Raw genomic sequence first — 19,134 nt, forward strand, 5'->3', positions numbered from 1 at the left:
GAGTCATTTTTCAGTCCTGCATTCTGAATGCTTCATTATTACTTTTTGAAAATATGCAGCTTGTTTTTGAAATCAGGGACGGTCTCGTTGACGTCCTGTGCATCTGAGGAAACGTTTCCTGCGTCATCCTGGTCACACTTGTTATTTAAAGCCAGGATACAAGGTCCCAGTGACCCACGAAGAAATACAGAGATGGGACTGATTATACCGAATATGTTTTAATGTTTTCCAAGTTGAATTTTATCCTAGAATATTATAGGCCGGATGACAGTTTGATTAAATCAGCTTCTACCAGGTAGTACAAGCTCATCTTGACAGAGTTTGAAGTCTCAAAATCTGACTGTTCCCTAGCAACCCAGACAGAAATAACTCTATTGTCAGATATGTCCGTATGAACACACACAGTCTTCGGGCAAGGGTCAACATTTGATGATGGTTTAGCTTCTCGTGATCTCATGATTCACCATGATCGTGGAAGTCCTGGACGCCTCTGTGACTACAAGCAGCAACTGTGTGTTCCCTGATTGGTTAGCAGGTTGATGGAGCTCGCTGGCTGTTGCTTCACGAAAGCTTCAACGTTCAAGTTTAGAGACGGCAGCTTTGCTTCGTCCTGCATCTTGGAGCTACAAACCCCCATCCTGAGGGAAGAAGCTGAGGATGGAACCATGATAAAGCCATCCATCGTACCTGTTTAGAGCACAGAGAGGCCAAACAGGGCTGTGACTCACCTATCGGACGACTGGACCACCTCACTGTCTGCATCCTTGAAAGAGTGTCACCTCCACAGGACAAGACTCAGCAGTCCATCTGCATCTAAAGGTCAAAGGTCAACCGTTTGAGGATGCCAATGTTCACATTTTGGACAGAGAGGACAGATGGTTTGAAAGAGGAGTGAAAGAAGCATCTATGTCCACTGTGAGCGACCATCTTTGAACAGAGGCGGTGGTTTACGACACCTACTCTCTGCCATCTATAATCCAGTTTTGAGTTCCCTTCCCAGACGCCTTAACGCCCACTCACATCCTGGGCCATCTGACCTCAGGAAATCACATGATAAGGTGGGGCCAGGTTTCACAATGAACTCACCCGAAACTCTGGCTGATTGGGACCCACACCCAGTTCCACACCTTGGCTCAGGCGATTAGAGGATCATCAGGGGGTCCTTTTGTCCCTCTGTGGGGGGACACTCCCACTAGGGTTATATCTGGGACTCTCCACCATTTGACCTTAGAACTGAAGAAGCTTCTCGGATGAAGGTGAAACGTCTTCAAGTAACTTAAAGAAGTCCAGACGCTTTTCTTTGCAAGCTCCTTAGACTACGATGACCTGGATGACTGAGAACCTTCACAGACCTGCTTCTGTGAGGTTTTCTCTGTGACAGAGGTCTGACTGAACCATACCAGCAAACAAAAGATAAAACAAAGTTAAAATTGTTCAGTCGATGTGGAAATGAACAGTTTTCCCTTTTTGCAAACCGATTTGCAATTCTCATTAAAATTCAGTTTCTCATTGATTATGGTCCCAAGATATTTACATTTACTCTGTTTTCTGACCTTTAATTAAATTGACTCCGTGCCTGTAATCATTCACAAAGAGGAAAATGCTAATTTGCTAATTTGTCTGCAAACACAAAGCAGTGGTGAAAGTGTGTAAAATGTGCCAGAAACCAGAAAAACAAGTTTTTGAAGGCTGCAACACTAAAACACAATGTTTAAGGTTTACATTAATGTTCTCACTTCCTGTTTTAGGAGCTAGCTGTCTTAGGCTAGCTTGTTTGCTTGCTAATCACCTGTGGGTAAGAACTGGGGGGGTCCAGATTTTGCCGTGACGAACTGCTTCACTGTTTGCTGTTTCTGATTTCGCCGGCTGTCCATCCATGGACGGGAACAACGACAGGAGCAGATGAGGCCTTGAGGCGCTCGGGTGCAGAGTCTCCACACAGAAGTCAGTCAGCAGGCTGTTAGGGAGACCTGAGGGAGCCGGGGGACGCCTCCGTTTTAATTACGTTGCAGTGCAGTCAGACATTGGCTGAGAAAAAAATGACCAAATGTTAATTTAACGACTTTCAGAAGCACACAAACAGACTTTGGTTGAGCTTCTGGCTCTAAACTGTCCATCGTTGGAAAATATTGTTTGGCATGTAAATTATAATTAGACTGAACGTCCTCGCTGTTGGTCGGACACATAATCCAGCCTGACTTTGTCCTGCAGCTGTCTTTGTTTCAGCCTCTTCTCTCTCTTTGTGCTTGTTGCGTGTGCAGGAGGTGGGCTGCGATCGGCAGCTGGCCAGCGGTGCCAGAGAGGATAACTGCGGCGTTTGCGGCGGCGACGGCTCCACGTGCCGCCTGGTGCGAGGACAGGCCCTACCCCACCTGACCCCCGAACAGTGTAGGTATCAGACGGCCTGTCGTGTTTCATGCTCTGCGAGCTAATTGTCAGCGCTTTAATACCAGAATACTCTTTGCACATCTTTCTGAGTGTTATTAAGTCTGTCACCTTCCTGCAAACGGCTCAGTCTGAGCTTTCTGGGTCATTTTAGAGAATAAACCATCAGTTCAGGCCTAATGTCTCCCTGCTGGTTCCAGAAATGTAGACAAAGCGTGGTCTGTATCTGTGCCCGGGCTGCCTCCCAGTCAGGCTCGGTGGGAAATGCATTGTGGGTATCACCTGGCTTGACTTGACTGGTCAGTTGAGCCGTCCTGGCTTCGGCCTCCTCTTCTCTTTGCCTGCAGCCTCTATTTATTCATCAGGGCTGGCATTAAAATGCCATCTGGCTTCTGCAGCCTACACTCTACCCAGCAACAAAGAAAACCCAGTGGCACATAGAGTCCAGCATTAAATGTGAAGATTTAATCAATGTCATCTTAAAACAACAGAAGAGCATCGATCGTTGAGTCTGTCAGGAGAGATTAGCTGGAAAATGACTGACGAGTGCATCGGTATTCATTGCCGGCTGTGGATTTCGGGAATATTGCTAAACAAACAAACCAGCTGGCTGACCAATAAATACATAAATACGTAATGTTCACCTCTCAGCAGTTTGCTTTGAGAGAAACGTGACGCTGGAGCAAAGCTGAACAGAGACGTCTGCCAGGTAGTGCTCGCTCCTGACTGAGCGGAGCTGCCAGCAGAACAAATAACAACTTTACAACACTGTAAATGTGAAAACGCACTTCAAATGTTTCCAGCTTCTCGGCTTTTTCCCCAGGTTTTAACAGCTTCATGAAGTCGCTGCTGGCAGCAAACACACATACCGGAGTTGTTGGCCCTGGGTCGTGTATGTATATCAAATGTTTCAAATGAAGTAGCGCTGGCGTGCCTCGCAGAGTGGAAATGAATATGGCTGGTATTAAAACTCACAGCCAGTGACCGTGTAAATATTTCTGTGGCTTTTAACGTGTGGAATGTATTTAGAGAAGGCCGGGTGTGTCCGCGCTGTGGAGGTGGAGTTTTATACAGACGTAAGAGTTCAGCAACTGTGGGGTAAATGAGTTTGTTTGAGAAACGCAGAACGTAGAGACGAGGCTCATTGTGACCCGATTACGGAGTCTGGACGTTTAGGAGCATGTTTAAAATCTCCTGAGACGTGAACGTCTAGGGGCGATCGTGGCTCAAGAGTTGGGAGTTCGTCCTGTAATCGGAAGGTTGCCGGTTTGAGCCCCGGCTCCGACAGTCTCGGTCGTTGTGTCCTTGGGCAAGACGCTTCACCCGTTGCCTACTGGTGGTGGTCAGAGGGCCCGGTGGCGCCAGTGTCCGGCAGCCTCGCCTCTGTCAGTGCGCCCCAGGGTGGCTGTGGCTACAATGTAGCTGCCATCACCAGTGTGTGACTGGGTGGATGACAGGATATGTAAAGCGCTTTGGGGTCCTTAGGGACTAGTAAAGCGCTATATAAATACAGGCCATTTACCAACGTCATTACCTGTCTTTGTAGGAAACCACAAAGACACAAAAATAAGTTGAATAAAACTTCGAACATGTACGTGAATCTAAATGTAATTACTTTTTATTTATTTATTTATTAACCTTTATTTAACCAGGAAAATCCCATTGAGATTAAAAACCTCTTTTTCAAGGGAGACCTGACCAAGATAGGCAGCAGGTGTCTCACAGTTACAGAAATTTCTCAAACACAGGCAGAAACAACACACATGCAACAATAAGTGAAAGAATACAAATAAAATTCAAATAAAAATAAATAAATAAATAAAAAAATCAGTTAAAATGACAATCAGTTGCATGTTATGGACTTGGCCTCAAGGATTCGTAGTTTAGATTTAAAAGCACTTAATGAAATAAATTCAGTCATTTTCCTTCTGCAGTTTGATCCGAGCCGAGGAGCTAAATGGACAAAAGCTCTTTTACCAGGTTCAGTTCGGGCAAATGGAGCAGAAAGCAACAAGTAACCATGCGGACGAAGAGAACGACCAGCATGTTTCATTACAAGCAGGGAGCATAGATAAGAAGCAGCAACCCAAGTATCGCCTTATATATAAAACTGTATAGATGGTAGTCCTCAGTCCTACCTGAGAGTATAACTCACAGTGGTGAGTCTGTCACTTTAATTTCATCTTTAATGACACAAAATAACCAATCACAGCTGATTATTGTTGGTCAAAGTGAAACTGTTGCCACTTCTGATCATTTTGAAACATTTGTTCTTATTTTTGGAACAAAGGATGAAAATGTAGCCGCAGGTCTGCTGTCTTTGTTTCAGCTGCACGAAGCGTCCATGCGGCCTTTTTCATTCCCTTATTACAGCCGCGAGGCCTCAAGGTGTGTGTGTGTGTGTGTGTGTGTGTGTGTGTGTGTGTGTGTGTGTCAGAAGCTTCGCCCGTACCAAACTCTCTTCTGCCAACTTTAGAGTTAAATCAGTGGAAAAACTAAACAAGAACATAAATGTGGTTGGACGTCCAGTGAAAGTGTTTCATAAGAGGTTTGATGTGTACGGACGTCCACCTAAAACTTTCTCTATCCACAGCCAATAGCTTATTTCCTCTAATGGGCACAAAGATGTGGTATTGTTGGAGGACTCAGGTCAACAGCGTCATGTTGTCTGTGTCCTCGTCTGATCTTCGTCCAAAGATGTGTCCATGTTGTTTCAGTGCTAACCACAGGAAGCCTGTCGATCAGTGTATGCTGCCGTTACTAGTGATGTGCGGATCGATCCTGAAATATCGATTCCTCCGATACCAGTCATTTATGTTCTAGAATCGGTTCTCATATTAAAATATCGATATTTTAGTAAATTAGGGTAAATTTGTAGTTTATCATTAACAGGAACAGAGTGGAAAGAAACTATATCATTTGGATCGTCTACATTGGAAGGAACTACTTTCTCTTCCGCCTTTAATAGTCATGTGCGAAATACGGCTGTATAAATGTGTCGCAGCCCCTTGGCGTGCACACTCACAACAATGGCTGGGCGTAAACGGAGTCATGTGTGGACGTATTTTACCTCCACAAACAGCCAAGATGCGGTTTGTGATACATGTGGCAAGAAAGTGAGGTGTTGTGGCAACACCATTTACCTCGTCAAACACCTCAAAGTAAATCATATCACAGAATATGACGAGCTTATGTTGAGGCGAACTGAAGACAAGGAGAGGGACAGGTTCTGCTAGGGCGAGACAGACGTCTCTCACGGACTCCTTTAGTGCTGCAGGCAGGCAACGTGTTCAAATGAGACACAACTTCAGTTTTCTGTATGATAATTCTGCATTATTAAGTGATAAGATCAAGTAATCTGACGTCCTGTAATCATTATGATGCTATAATTTGAGATACAATAAAAGATACAGTAAAAAAAAAAGTTTTTGTACAAAGTATCGGTATCGGATCAGTATTGCCGATACCACCCTGAATTTTACTTGGTATCGGATCGGAAAGCAAATCAGTGGTATCGCACATCACTAGCCGTTACGCTGCACCGAGTTTATTCACAGTGGAACACAGAAAACAAACTCTTTAAACTATTTATATTATTAGTTTATACTATTTATTTACATCTTTTGAAGTTGGACAGGTCCATGTCCTCCTCTTTAACCTTTAGCCTGTGATGGTCTGTGAGCTGAGCAGCTGCTGGACGTCGTCCCGTCCTGGTCTGATGGCGGTCTCTAGCTTCTCTGCTTCGTCCTGTTTCACGATGTCTGATGAACTCTGACCTGAGATCAGTTTCCACTTTGCTGAGTGGATTTTAAAGGAGCTTCGGAGGAGGCGGTCGCATCTGTCTTCTTCTCTGATGCAGCTTTAACCTGCACGTGTGGACGGCACGCTGAGCCCACGCACTGATGTCACCACAGACTCGCGTCTGTCTAATGCAGCGCACAGATTGCAGGCAGCTTTCTGCTGATTGGTGAACGTCTGCGCATCTCATCTTCTGAGAAGCTCTTTTCAAACGCTGTCATGTTCCTGACCTGCTGCCAAATAACCTGATTACAGCGTCGCTCCGGCTGTTGCTGCTCAGTAAAATGTTCTTTTCCAGCCTTTTTGTCACCGTCCAACTTTTTTAGAGACACGTTGCTGCCTCATAATTCAAATGAGCTCATGTTTTTCATGAAATAATAAAATGTTTCCATTTAAATACTTGATATGTTTCCCATGTTCTGAAATATGTCTTTATGATTTATTTATTTCTGTTTTTTCATTTCCTGTTTGCACGTTAGAGGAGGCGTCTCTTCTTTTTTCTGAAACACTCATTTCGATCTGCAAACGACATCTTTTCACTGAGTTTTTCTGTGCAGGGATATTTGTTAAATACTAAAATAGTTCTCAAGAAGTGATGAAAACATCAAAACCAGCCTCCTGAAGTTGGACTAAACCCAGTGAAACATATTACGACAGTGACAGGTTCGGGTGGGCGACCCGGCACGAACGCCAAAGCAAAGGCAGCATTAAGGGCTCCACAGATGATCAGCTTTCATCCCGTGTGTAGTTTGGTTCATTCAGAAACTCGATGTTGTTGAGACCCAGCCGCACAGCTGAGTGAGCACAACTGCACACAATGAATGCAGCGGCAGCGAGAGGCCTTGATCCTTTGTTGGTGAGCGGATAACAAATCCATTTAATATATGCTACGGCCTGTTAGCGAGCACAGCCAGAAAGCTGAGCAGCATTTAAATCCCCACAACAAGACGTTTTACCAGCACTCGAGGCGGCCTGGAAACAAAAGGCAGCAGCTGTCAAACGGCCCCAATTTCAAACACCAGATTCAGACTGACTCCACGTGTCAGGTTGAATTTAGTTGGACTATCCTGTTATTTTGGAGGGTTTGTTTTACTTCTCTGCATCTGCATTTTCCACGTGACCTGACATTAGTCGTTTTCCATCAGTAAGAACACATCGGACTGCAAAACACATCGAGGCTTCGATTGCTGAGCAGAGGACCCTTCAAAGACTCTAAACTTTCCCTGAGTGACTCAGGGTTTTGTGTTTGTTTAAAACATCGACTGTGTATAAAAGATTCTGGCTGCAGCCATGCTTTGGAGCCAGAAGTGGCCATATTTGGATCAGAGTGCTAATGTCAGACGGTAGTTCATGTCTGCATCCTTAAATGTATGGGAGCTCCGCCTCCTCGGATGGTCTGTTGGTACAGCGACCACACAGCTGCCATATTATTGGTCACATGATGTCATGAAAAGGCTCCAACAGCACAAACACGGTGCAGAGGTCCAGTTCAGGTGAAGCTAGCAGCTACAGCCACCCGTGTCACCACCAGTGTTGGTCAAGTTACTTGAAAAAAGTAATCAGTAACTAATTACTGATTACCTCCCCCCAAAAGTAATCCCGTTACTTTACTGATTACTTATTTTCAAAAGTAATTAATTACTTAGTTACTAGTTACTTTTTAAAAACACGATTTACAACCTGAATAGGTGATAAAGTGATAGATCTTTCAGCCCAATTCTACTTTTTCTGCATAATCATCATACAAAATGTAATCAAATGCAAAAGTCTCTTTTTAAAACTTGTTTTATTAGTTTTAATCTTTTAACTTTATGCATCAAGCAAAAATGTAATTATCTGCAACATTCTCTGACTGGAAGAAATTAGTTTAACATTTAAATCTATTTTCTGCACATTCCAGCACATAAAATAAAATATTTTGTGTGTTTACACTCAGTCTTTCAAATAGATGCAAGTAAAACACAGCAGAAAATAAATGAAGTCAAAGACTAGCGGTCCTGTTGCTCTATTTTCACCTGTAAAGCAGGAGTGGGGTAGGCGGAGGGTTACCCTGGTGCAGGTGTGCAGCGGTCAGTGGAAGAATCCGCGAGTTTCTCTGTGAGTTTCCCATTACGTCGTAGCTACTCGGTGCTTGCTCGGAAGTTTAGGGTTTTTTTCGCTGTAAAAAGAAGTTTTCTTCCCACGCACAACGGACACTAATGTTTTTGTCACTTTTTATGGAATCAAACTCAAAGTAAGGTCAGTACTTCCACGCTTTAAACGCTGCACGCTCATACTCTCTCTGCACTCGATATATGATCCATTGTTGATCTGCACACAGCTGTTGTCACGAACGTCGCACTCGCTTACGTCACTGTCATGAGACATTCTCGCAAAAAAAATCATGGTTTTAGTAACGCAGTAACGCAGCGTTCCTACGGGAAAGTAACGGTAATCTAATTACCGTTTTTGCAATAGTAATCCCTTACTTTACTCGTTACCTGAAAAAAGTAACAAGTAACGCATTACTGCCCATCTCTGGTCACCATCCACCTGTCATTCAAAGAGGCCACGCCCCTAATAATGCATGTCGTTAAGAAGGGGAATTATCTCTGGAGACCAAACAGTTTGTGTTTCAGGCTGTAAACGTGTTTATTTCTGCTCTATGAGGACTGACTCACTGATGTCTCTGCTGGACGTTAGAGGAACTGCAGGCCTTGCTGCTCTGTTAAAGTGCTCACAGTGGACATCACTCTACCTGAGTTCTCTGTCAGCATCCAGTATAAATGCTCTCTGATATCTACAGGTGATTTGGAAGCACTGCAGCCTGATCACATTTTGTATTCTAATCTGTTTCCCAGCAATGCAGAGACTCTCGCTGCTTCCTCTTCCTCCCTTTCTTGTTTAGTCTCTGGTTTCTTTAAGCTCGCATCACGCCAAGTCAGATTTCGTTTGGCCTTTTTAGCCTTACCTCCCTGGAGGACTGCAGCAGAACAAACATCTGCGCTAAATGTCAGTGGTTCTGTGCAACACATTCTTCATCACTTACATTTAGTTTCTTGGGATTAAAATTCCTGCCAATTTGGCAGTTTCCTTTTTGCACTCCTCAGCCTCACGCAGAGGTCGGTCACCATTCCCTGAGCTCTAATAAGCTAATTGGTGTATCTGTCCATCACTTCTCAAAGACCGGGCAGGGAGATTTAACATTCCGTTTCTGGATCTTGACAAATTTAGATTAGAACTTTAGCTTGAAGATTTTTCCCTTTGAAACAGCTGAAAACAGGCTGCAGGAGTGCTGATCGCAGAGAACAGTCAGCGCGCTTCTTCGAAACTGTGTTGATTTGAAATCTGAGGACACTGGCGTAATGTGTCACCTTTAAATGTAGTTGTATGTGTAGAAGATAAAGACTGTCGAGAGGCTCGAGTTTGTAAGGTTGCAGCAATGCCAGAAAAACATAGACTGTACAAAAAGATGGACACCACCACCATGATGTCATTCATTAGCTTCAAAAGTCTTTAGTTGGGTATTTTGGCATTGCACTTACTTCCTCCATACATGAAATTACAGAGTTGATAAATGTGTTATTATAAAAACATAAAAATAAGAAAAACGAGTAATTTGGAAATCTGTGAAAAACATGTTTAAAACAAAAAATATTACTTATTCAGCAAGTAACGAACTAAAGTCACATTATATACTTGACTCTGAGTCACACTGGACTGCAGCATTAATCAAGCATAACATTCAAAAACTCTTTTTAATGTTCAGGAGTGAAGTAAATAATTGCAATTTGACGTTTGTACAAAATAATAATGTGATTTTTTTATAAAACAATTAAGAAATAAAAAAAATTTATGTAGAACAGCTCTAATTGTGTTTTAGAATTATTTTGTTTTAATTAAAGAGGTTATTAATCACTACTTAATTTTGGTAATTTTACTGTATCAGGCTGTAAACATGTTTATTTCTGCTCTAAAGTTTTAACATGGGAGTCTGTGGGACTGACTCATTGCCAGAGCCTCTAGTGGACATTAGAGGAACTGCAGCTTTTGAACCATAAACCTGCGATATGAAGGCAGTCGTTACAGTTTTTATTGAAGTGCTGTAGCTGCTAAACCCAGAGTCGGTACAAACATGTGAGCATGCTCCACTTTTAAAATAATAATTTCTGCAAATGTAGTGAATTCATTATTAACCTTCATCATGGACGTCATGTTTTATGGTTAAAACAAAATAGCCCTGAAATATTTTTAACCAGAGAGGCAGCAAAGGTTGTTAAACTGTGAAAGTGTGGATTTAAACTCAGGGATATCTGCCAGGACTCTTCTGTAGCAGGAGTATGTTCATTCAGCATAATTTGGCTGTTTTAGGTTGAATTTAACTGGATACACATTAAGTTTTACAGTGACTCTTTATCCTTCGGCACCGCGGATGTTTGCTGAACGTGGCTGTATCACCGTTACGAATCAATACCTGTGGTTCTAAACTATATGAGCAAAAGCCTGTGCAGATAAGGCACAACAGACGGATGATTAAAATCATAAAGCATCTGTTCTTCATGAAGTCTCATGTTTTTCTTTTTGGAATCAGATTTCACAGACAGGTATGCAGCTTATGTGCAGGAGGGTCAAATTCAAAAGCATGAACTTGTTATTATGATGAAGTAATTTGCAGCACCGAAACTGCATTTAGGAAAACTCAAAACACCTCGTTTATACAAGATTTATACACAAACACAGCATTAAATAAAATCACTGGTTTTGGTTTGACGAATGTTGGAAACATCTGGCATAAAGTGAATATGAAAATATTAAAAATCTATATTTCATTGGTCTGCGGCTAAAAAAAAAAGCTCCCAAACCTGCAGTTCCTGTTACGTCCAGCAGGGGCAGCAGTGAGCCAGTCCCCATAGACTCCCACGTTAAAACTTTACAGCAGAAATAAACGTTTACAGCCTGATACAAACTGTTTGGTCTCTGTGGGTCATTTCTCCTTCATAACGCCTGTGCGGGGTGTTATGAAGGAGAAATTGATACTGTCACTACCCGATCCGTACCGGAAACCCGATCGGTACCCCACATGAGCAAATCTTACGTCACTTCCTCTCTTTGCCAGCATTGCGACAATCAATATATTTTAATGATACAGTTAGCGCCCAGTTAGCTCCTAGCATTTCTCAACAGCTCTGCCTCCTTTTCGACTGCCCGGGACATTTAAACAATGGATAATCCGTTTACAAACAAATTCATGCTTATATCCTCAACAGAGAGCGTTCCCCGAACAACAGCGCCGTAAAATAAGAAGAATGACACCTAATTACAGATTAAATAATACAGACTTTATAATATGTCACGTGAAGATTCAGCAGCCAGATGAAGTGTTTATTGACAATTGACAGTGATAGCGGACATCATCATCACTATTCCAGTCAATCCTCTCCACACAGACAAGCATAAACACTCGACTATCACTAAATCAAATTTAACACCCGTTTGTAATGACGCCAATTCAGTTTACAATAGGGTTCATTCGCTCGGTCAGCAGGTGGCAGTATCCTCGAACACTGGGGAGTAAACTGCCATTAAACGAACAGAAGAAGAAGAAAACCGGTGCACATGCGCGGTACGGATCAGGTAGACCCGATTTGTACGGTCCGACTTTGCACATGCTCAGTAAGGATCGGGAGTCCTGATCCGTAACTATCTTTTTATTTTTTTGTTTTTGTCTACATTATATTAAATGTTTCATTATCGGAAACATTTTAAGCGATACTTGTTATTCTTAACATCTTAACAGATACTCTGACCTGTAACTATCGTAAAATGCTTCGACCGGAAGTAGACACCTTTCGCGCATGCGGGGTACCGATCGGGTTTCCGGTACGGATCGGGTAGTGACAGATACTAAGGCTTATTAGGGGCGGGGCCTCTTTGACTGACAGGTGCAGGTGCTGTTGGAGGCTTTTGGAGCATTTTTCATGTGATATATTACGGCTCCATCCAAGAATTCATCAGCTATCATGTGACCTGTCTTAGAATAAACACTAGGTGTGTTTGTGGTTCCAGGACACCTTTTCTGGGTTTTTAGCATTTTTGTGTTCACATCATAAGCGACTGCACGAGTACGTCTGACTTCAGGTCCCGTGAATACGTGCTCTGTGTCTCTGAGACTGACTCGGCGCTCATTTTATCCCAGGCCAGTGGGGAACCTGTAAAGCCTTCCTACACAACAATCAAAGTTTCCTGGCTGGAAGGACTCTACCTGTCAGACTCATTTGTTTTCCATCCAGTTTGTAAGTTTGCGTCTCCCGTGCTTCCTCTCCTGCCCTCGGCTCTAACGTCCCCGAAGAAGAGAGTCGATAAAGTTAACCAATCACGCACATTTAGGCCTACCTTAGTGGGAGTGAGTTTATTTACAGACACACGAGTATCACCTTTGTTCCTCCTCATCCATTATTCATGACCCTGCTGTTTATCAGTCATTGCATTTGGAATATGAATTTGCAGCAGTATTCCCTAAAGCCTCAGTTTACAGTGTCGACGGCCTCGTGTGAAATGAGCTGTTTATCTATGTTTCGTTTCATAATTTATTTTGAAGGTTGCTTAAAAAACATAAAAACAACCTGGCTTTATGTTTAATCTATTTTAGAGTTCAAGGGGAAAAAACTGCAAATGGCTGCAGCTGAATTTGTTTCATAGCTTCCATAAATTTAAAGGCAGATGCAGTTTTCCAAGTATAATTATGTTTGGGCTAAAGCCCAGCGGCTCACAGCCACAGCGCGTTAATTGAGCTCTCGTTTGTCGCTGGAGGAGAAACTGACGTTTATAAAATATAGAAAGTGGAATTAAGTCTGCGTTTGTCTGCAGAGGTGTCGCCTCGTGCCCACGCCTCCTCGCTTACCCGCCGTGGGACAAACTCGTCTACCATGAAAACTCACAAAGTGCTTCACAGCAGCGAATGCTTTCAGTATTGTGTTGTTCCTGCACGCTGCGACCTGCACAGGAGAGGCGTGTGACTGACTCGTTAGCGAGGTGACATTTAACAGCACACACGTGGACGTTATTTAGAGCCGTGGAGGAGATCGCTGCTTCTGTGCAGCTGTAAAGCAGCAGGCAGGACAGCGCTGCGGTGTGGTGGTCTCCTCACGTCAGCCTTCACCACAAACACGGAGCTGAAGGCGAGTTTCTCCTTCGTCCAGATGACGCGTGTAACAACTGAGAGCTGCCAATTAATGCTGCTAAACAAGCTCCATTAATGGACTTTCATTTTCACCTTGGGGCGGCTTAACAAGGTAACACCTACACTGATTAACATCCAGGACACAATCTGGCAAGATGTTGAAGAGGTTTAAATGCCCCCTTGTGACCAGCACCACCACCCAGCCACCACCTACATATATAATATCTGCTGCCCCAAATCTTTAACTGTGAAGTAATGATATCTGGATTGTGCTGGCAGCTGCACCAGCAGCTGTTTTGCAGGACGAGGAGCACCTTTGGCTGCTGCTGATGTCAACTTCTTACCAATGAAATTCATGAGCAGGATAACGAGATGCAGCGTGAGCGTCGACTCAGCAAGATTGGAACACGAGTGAACCTTCAAATCCACAGATTTCCACCTTTTTAAGGAAGCTTAAGAGTTGGCTCTAATGAAGGTGTTGTGGCTTTATTAGGCGCTGACAGATGAGAGACGAGTCAGTGGACTCGAGTCAGGGACATTTACTCCACTCTGTTGGAAGAATAATGAACGTTACACGCTGCTGCCTCTCCAGCCTGATGGGATTCAGACAGCTCCTTCAGATGTTGTCCACTCGCCGTCTCTCCACCATCACACCCCGCACTGAAGTCCGGCGTCTGCTGTTGAGCTCGAGTGTCAGCACCTGTGGTCTTTCAATGAATCCCGTCTGGTGCTGCCTTTAAGGATGTTTGAGTATAAAATGGCCTTCTGCTGTTTTACAGTTTAACAGATTTACAAATCCACACTTTCATATCTTTCCTCCCCGCTTTTTTTCTTTTTGAGTAGATGTAGAAAAGAGTAAAAAATAATTATTACATGCATAATCATGGTGGCTGAAGAAATACTCTATTATTCTCCCTTCTTACCAGTGATGTCTGGTCCAGTATGTGAATGAATATGTGTCTGTCTGAGAAAGCTGAATCGGGTCTCAGTGACAATAGGCCAATCAAGGCCAATCTGTGCAATTCAGTTCTATATTGTTCAGTGGTTTCTGCTCCACCTTTCAGCACCTCTGCACCAGTTAAAGAGGATGGAGGAAGCTAACAGGAAAGGGTCAGCAGTGTGGAGGCTTTTCAGACCTCCAACTCTTTTTCTTTGGTTTTTTTAAGTCTCTCATTTCATGTCACTTTTAACACATTTAAGGAAACATAACTGCGACTATTACTGACAACAGTATGCAGTAATGAGTCTCGGATTGGATGGATGGATGGACGGACGGACGGATGGATGGATGGATGGATAAACGGACAGACGAATGACAGATGGATGGACAGATGGATGGATGGATGGATGGATGGACATATGGATGGATGGATGGACATATGGATGGATGGATGGATGGATGGACATATGGATGGACGGATGGATGGATAAATGGACGGACGAATGACAGATGGATGGATGGACAGATGGATGGACGGATGGATGGATGGATGGATGGATGGACATATGGATGGATGGATGGACAGATGGATGGACAGATGAATGGATGGATGGATGGACAGATAGATGGATGGATGGATGGATAAATGGACGGACGAATGACAGATGGATGGATGGACAGATGGATGGATGGATGGATGGATGGACATATGGATGGATGGATGGACATATGGATGGACGGATGGATGGACATATGGATGGATGGATGGATGGACATATGGATGGATGGATAGACAGATGGACGGATGGATGGATGGATAGACAGATGGACGGATGGATGGATAAACGGACAGACGAATGACAGATGAATGGATGGATGGATGGACAGATGGATGATGGATGGATGGATAAACGGACGGACGAATGACAGATGGATGGATGGATGGACGGATAGACAGATGGACGGATGGACGGATGGATGGACAGATGGATGGATGGATGGACGGATGGATGGATGGATGGATAAACGGACGGACGAATGACAGATGGATGGACAGATGGATGGATGGACGGATGGATGGATGGATGGACAGATGGATGGATGGATGGACGGATGGATGGATGGATGGATAAACGGACGGACGAATGACAGATGGATGGACAGATGGATGGATGGACGGATGGATGGATGGATGGACAGATGGATGGATGGATAAACGGACGGACGAATGACAGATGGATGGACAGATGGATGGACAGATGGATGGATGGACGGATGGATGGATGGATGGATAAACGGACGGACGAATGACAGATGGATAGACAGATGGACGGACGGACGGATGGACGGATGGATGGACAGATGGATGGATGGATGGACGGATGGATGGATGGATGGATAAACGGACGGACGAATGACAGATGGATGGACAGATGGATGGATGGACGGATGGATGGATGGATGGACAGATGGATGGATGGATAAACGGACGGACGAATGACAGATGGATGGACAGATGGATGGACAGATGGATGGATGGACGGATGGATGGACAGATGGATGGATGGATGGATGGATGAATGGACGGATGGATGGATGGATGGACGGACGGATGGATGGATGGATGGATGGATGGATAAACGGACGGACGAATGACAGATGGATGGACAGATGGATGGATGGACAGATGGACGGATGGATGGATGGATGGACAGATGGATGGATGGATGGACAGATGGATGGATGGACGGATGGACGGATGGATGGATGGATGGATGGATGGATGGATGGATGGATGGACGGATGGATGGATGGATGGACAGATGGATGGATGGATGGATGTTGTGACTCTTCAGAGGCAAATACATTTTGAATATGGTTATGATTAGCAAAAACATTATGGTTTGATTTAAAGAAAAACCTACATGTCAAACATGTTTCAAACTTCTCCCACAAGGTGGTGGTTGGTATGGTTGTATTCTTTTAACCTGGGACATGAGTGAACGCACAAGACTATGAACAGAGCACGATCTGATATCCTCGTGTCGTGTTGTTCCCACATCATCATTATGATGTTCCAGGTTCAACATTGCAAGTGACCAATTACATTGTTGTGACGTCATACTTTTGCGACTTCGGAAAAAAGCATCGTAAAAAAAAAATCTACTTAACTTGCGAGAAGCCGCCTCTGTCCGCCGATCCAGCAATTTGAATTCTTTGCATTTCAGGATACTGTTCTTTAATAAACGGTAAGCATTATGCATATTGTTCTTGCAACACTGGAATTTCATAAATGAATGATTCGCTTGGCTTGCAAAAGCTGGACTACTTTTATGGTAAAAAACATAAAACCCAAAACATGAGAAGGCAGACAAAGACAGGTGTTTGGATGTGTCCGCCTCTCTGCTCAGTGACTGCTGTTGTGTTGTCAGTTTAACCGAAACCTTTCTGATCTTTTTTCCACCTGCAGCTCTGAAGACGGTGCTGGAGGTCCCGATGGGAAGTCGCTTTCTCAGACTCAACGCCAAAGGTCCCGATATGATCGGTGAGTCTACTTTGTTCCAAAAGCTGAACAAAGCAAAGCTGATGCTCAGAGTTTGACAGTGTGTCCTATGAAACTCGCACATTCACGCTTTGATCTCTTAAGAACTTAACATAATAATGTTACAGACGATTTCAAGTGAATTCAGTTTCTCTGTAAGGAACACATTTATGGTGAGAGGATTATTTGTCTCGTGCTGGTCTGTGGACTGAATATGAAGAACGATCAGTCAATCAAATCTGTGTTTATTGCTACATGCAGCACTTTTTACAAATGTTGTGTTGAGACAAATGAGTCACTCCATCTAAAACCAGCTCATTTTTACAACATTTCCTCCACCGTCTCAGATTTGCTAGTTTTTAGTTTTAAACTTTTATGCTTTTGAAGTTTGCGTAACAAAAATGACTGCCGTGAAATTTTAGAAAAATGGTTCAGTGACCGAATTTGAGAAAACAAAAACATCTGAAAAACTATTAAAGATAAAAGCTGGACACGTTTACTCGTCTTTCATATCATCTAAACAAATCAGGATCTGTCATTTTGACAGCTTTTAGCCAGCATCCATCCGTTCTTCTCATCCTTGTCACAGTGTTGTGTTTGTGGGGGTGGTGAAGCCGATCACAGCTGTCTTAGGGCGAGAGGCAGGGTGCAGTTAAAATTGCACAGCAATCCTTCTATTGGTCCAAACTTTGGACCCTAAAGTTTTATGTAAATCAGAGTCGGTCAGCAGGAGCAGCAGCTGATCTGAGATTCCCCAAATGCCACGTTGTGTTGATGTGTTGGTTTTCACAGTGTCACCTGATAAATAGTGGTGATAGTTTGGACAGTAAATCATGCTTTCAGCTCCAAGTCCAGACCTGGGCTCACCTTGCTATAAAACAAACCAGAGATGTGAAGAAAAAACTTCCCTGCACAGCCGAAACCCTGCGATTCCCATCCTCAGAGCTGCTGACTGCTTCGTTGCATCATTTGGGTTTTCTGCTCTATTTTATTGTCGATTGAGAAAAGTGAAGGGCCAATGCAGATACGTCAGCACAAACCTGATCCTAAAACAGCTCCAAGATGTTCTGGCTGTGTCAGAGGCTCCTGATTCGAGGAGTAACCAGAATTTCTTTGGCAGGTTGTTCATCTGTTACCAAGAGCTCATTTTAGAGGAGAGACAGCAGAAAACAGGTCCAACACACTCATTTACAGTTCAGCTAACTAAGCATAATATCAAACACAGAGTTTAACACCAGGTAACTTTAAAAAGATGAACAACTTATTTTCATAATGGGCCAAAGACTCCACGATATCCTCTCCCGAATTTTTCATTTTTTCATGTAACATAATTAAGATCTTTTTAAAAAAAATAAAGTCAGACTTAACCTCCACCAGATCACCAGCAATCCATCGAGGTCCAGGTCAGAGGCAGGGTTTGGGTAAATGTTAAGTTTTAGCTGGTTGGAACAGGAAAGCCCAAAGACGTGCGACCCTGCTGAATGTTAAGAGGTTAAATATAATCGCAACATGAAAAATGGTGATGCTTTGTCTTAGACTGACAGATTAATTGGATTTGCACCAACCTTTTGTGAGAACCAAGTCTTACAGAAAAGCACAAACGATCTGCTGTTTGTTGAATTCAGACTTCGCGGAGTTCAAACGGTTTCATTCTGACAGCACAGGCCAGAATGATCCACAGCCCCGAAGCCAGAGGCGCAGGTCGTGGTTTTCCAGCAAAGGAAGAAGCTATGAAACTCATCAGCGTCCTGGCAGCGGATGGAGAGTTGCTTTCTAAGCTTACTGGAAGCTATTGGGAGTACATAAAAACTAGAGTGTACTTACAAACACACTCTCTGAAAACACTCAGGAAAAGATTACCGGCCCATATATCTGCCAGTAGATTTTGTTCCAAGAGGCAACCGCTGAGGCAACAAGCGCCAGCAGGCGAATAGAGGTGGACTGTGTAATTTAGCCTGAGCAGCCGGAAAGCGAGCCACCTTCCCACCGCTCACTGTACAATTTCAGGTAGAGTGAAGTTGCTCGAGGCTTTTATACCTGCAAATTGGCTTTTAAGGCGCTGAATCCTTCTGAGTGATGATGCAGAGAAGCTGTGCAGCTACACTCAGTGTGTGTCAGGTTCAGGTACAGCTGTGCTCATTAACTCATTGACTTAATGAATTAATGAATATGTATCTGGTTGGGCCCACGTGTTGGCTTTAGGATTACACTTTTTCTTTTCTTGCACAGTTTCTGTCCCAGATAACAAAAGGGGCGTGGCCAACAGCCGACATATTCATCCAAAAGCCACGTGGGGATTTGGGTTGTCTG

General features: G+C 43.6%; 1 protein-coding gene across 2 annotated transcripts in view; it reads left to right on the plus strand.

The window, feature by feature from the left end:
* The window catches only part of adamtsl3 (ADAMTS like 3), a 214,425-nt gene that overhangs the window by 128,796 nt on the left and 66,495 nt on the right, over positions 1 to 19,134 (plus strand). For both annotated transcript variants that reach the window (XM_087833725.1, XM_087833320.1), the window contains exons 7-8: positions 2,262 to 2,388; positions 16,753 to 16,827. In XM_087833725.1, the coding sequence (XP_087689851.1) occupies positions 2,262 to 2,388; positions 16,753 to 16,827 (202 nt within the window). The remainder of the gene's footprint in view (positions 1 to 2,261; positions 2,389 to 16,752; positions 16,828 to 19,134) is intronic.

Source organism: Neolamprologus brichardi, chromosome 1 (assembly GCF_056152115.1).
Source record: "Neolamprologus brichardi isolate AB-2024 chromosome 1, ASM5615211v1, whole genome shotgun sequence".
Classification (NCBI taxonomy): domain Eukaryota; kingdom Metazoa; phylum Chordata; class Actinopteri; order Cichliformes; family Cichlidae; genus Neolamprologus; species Neolamprologus brichardi.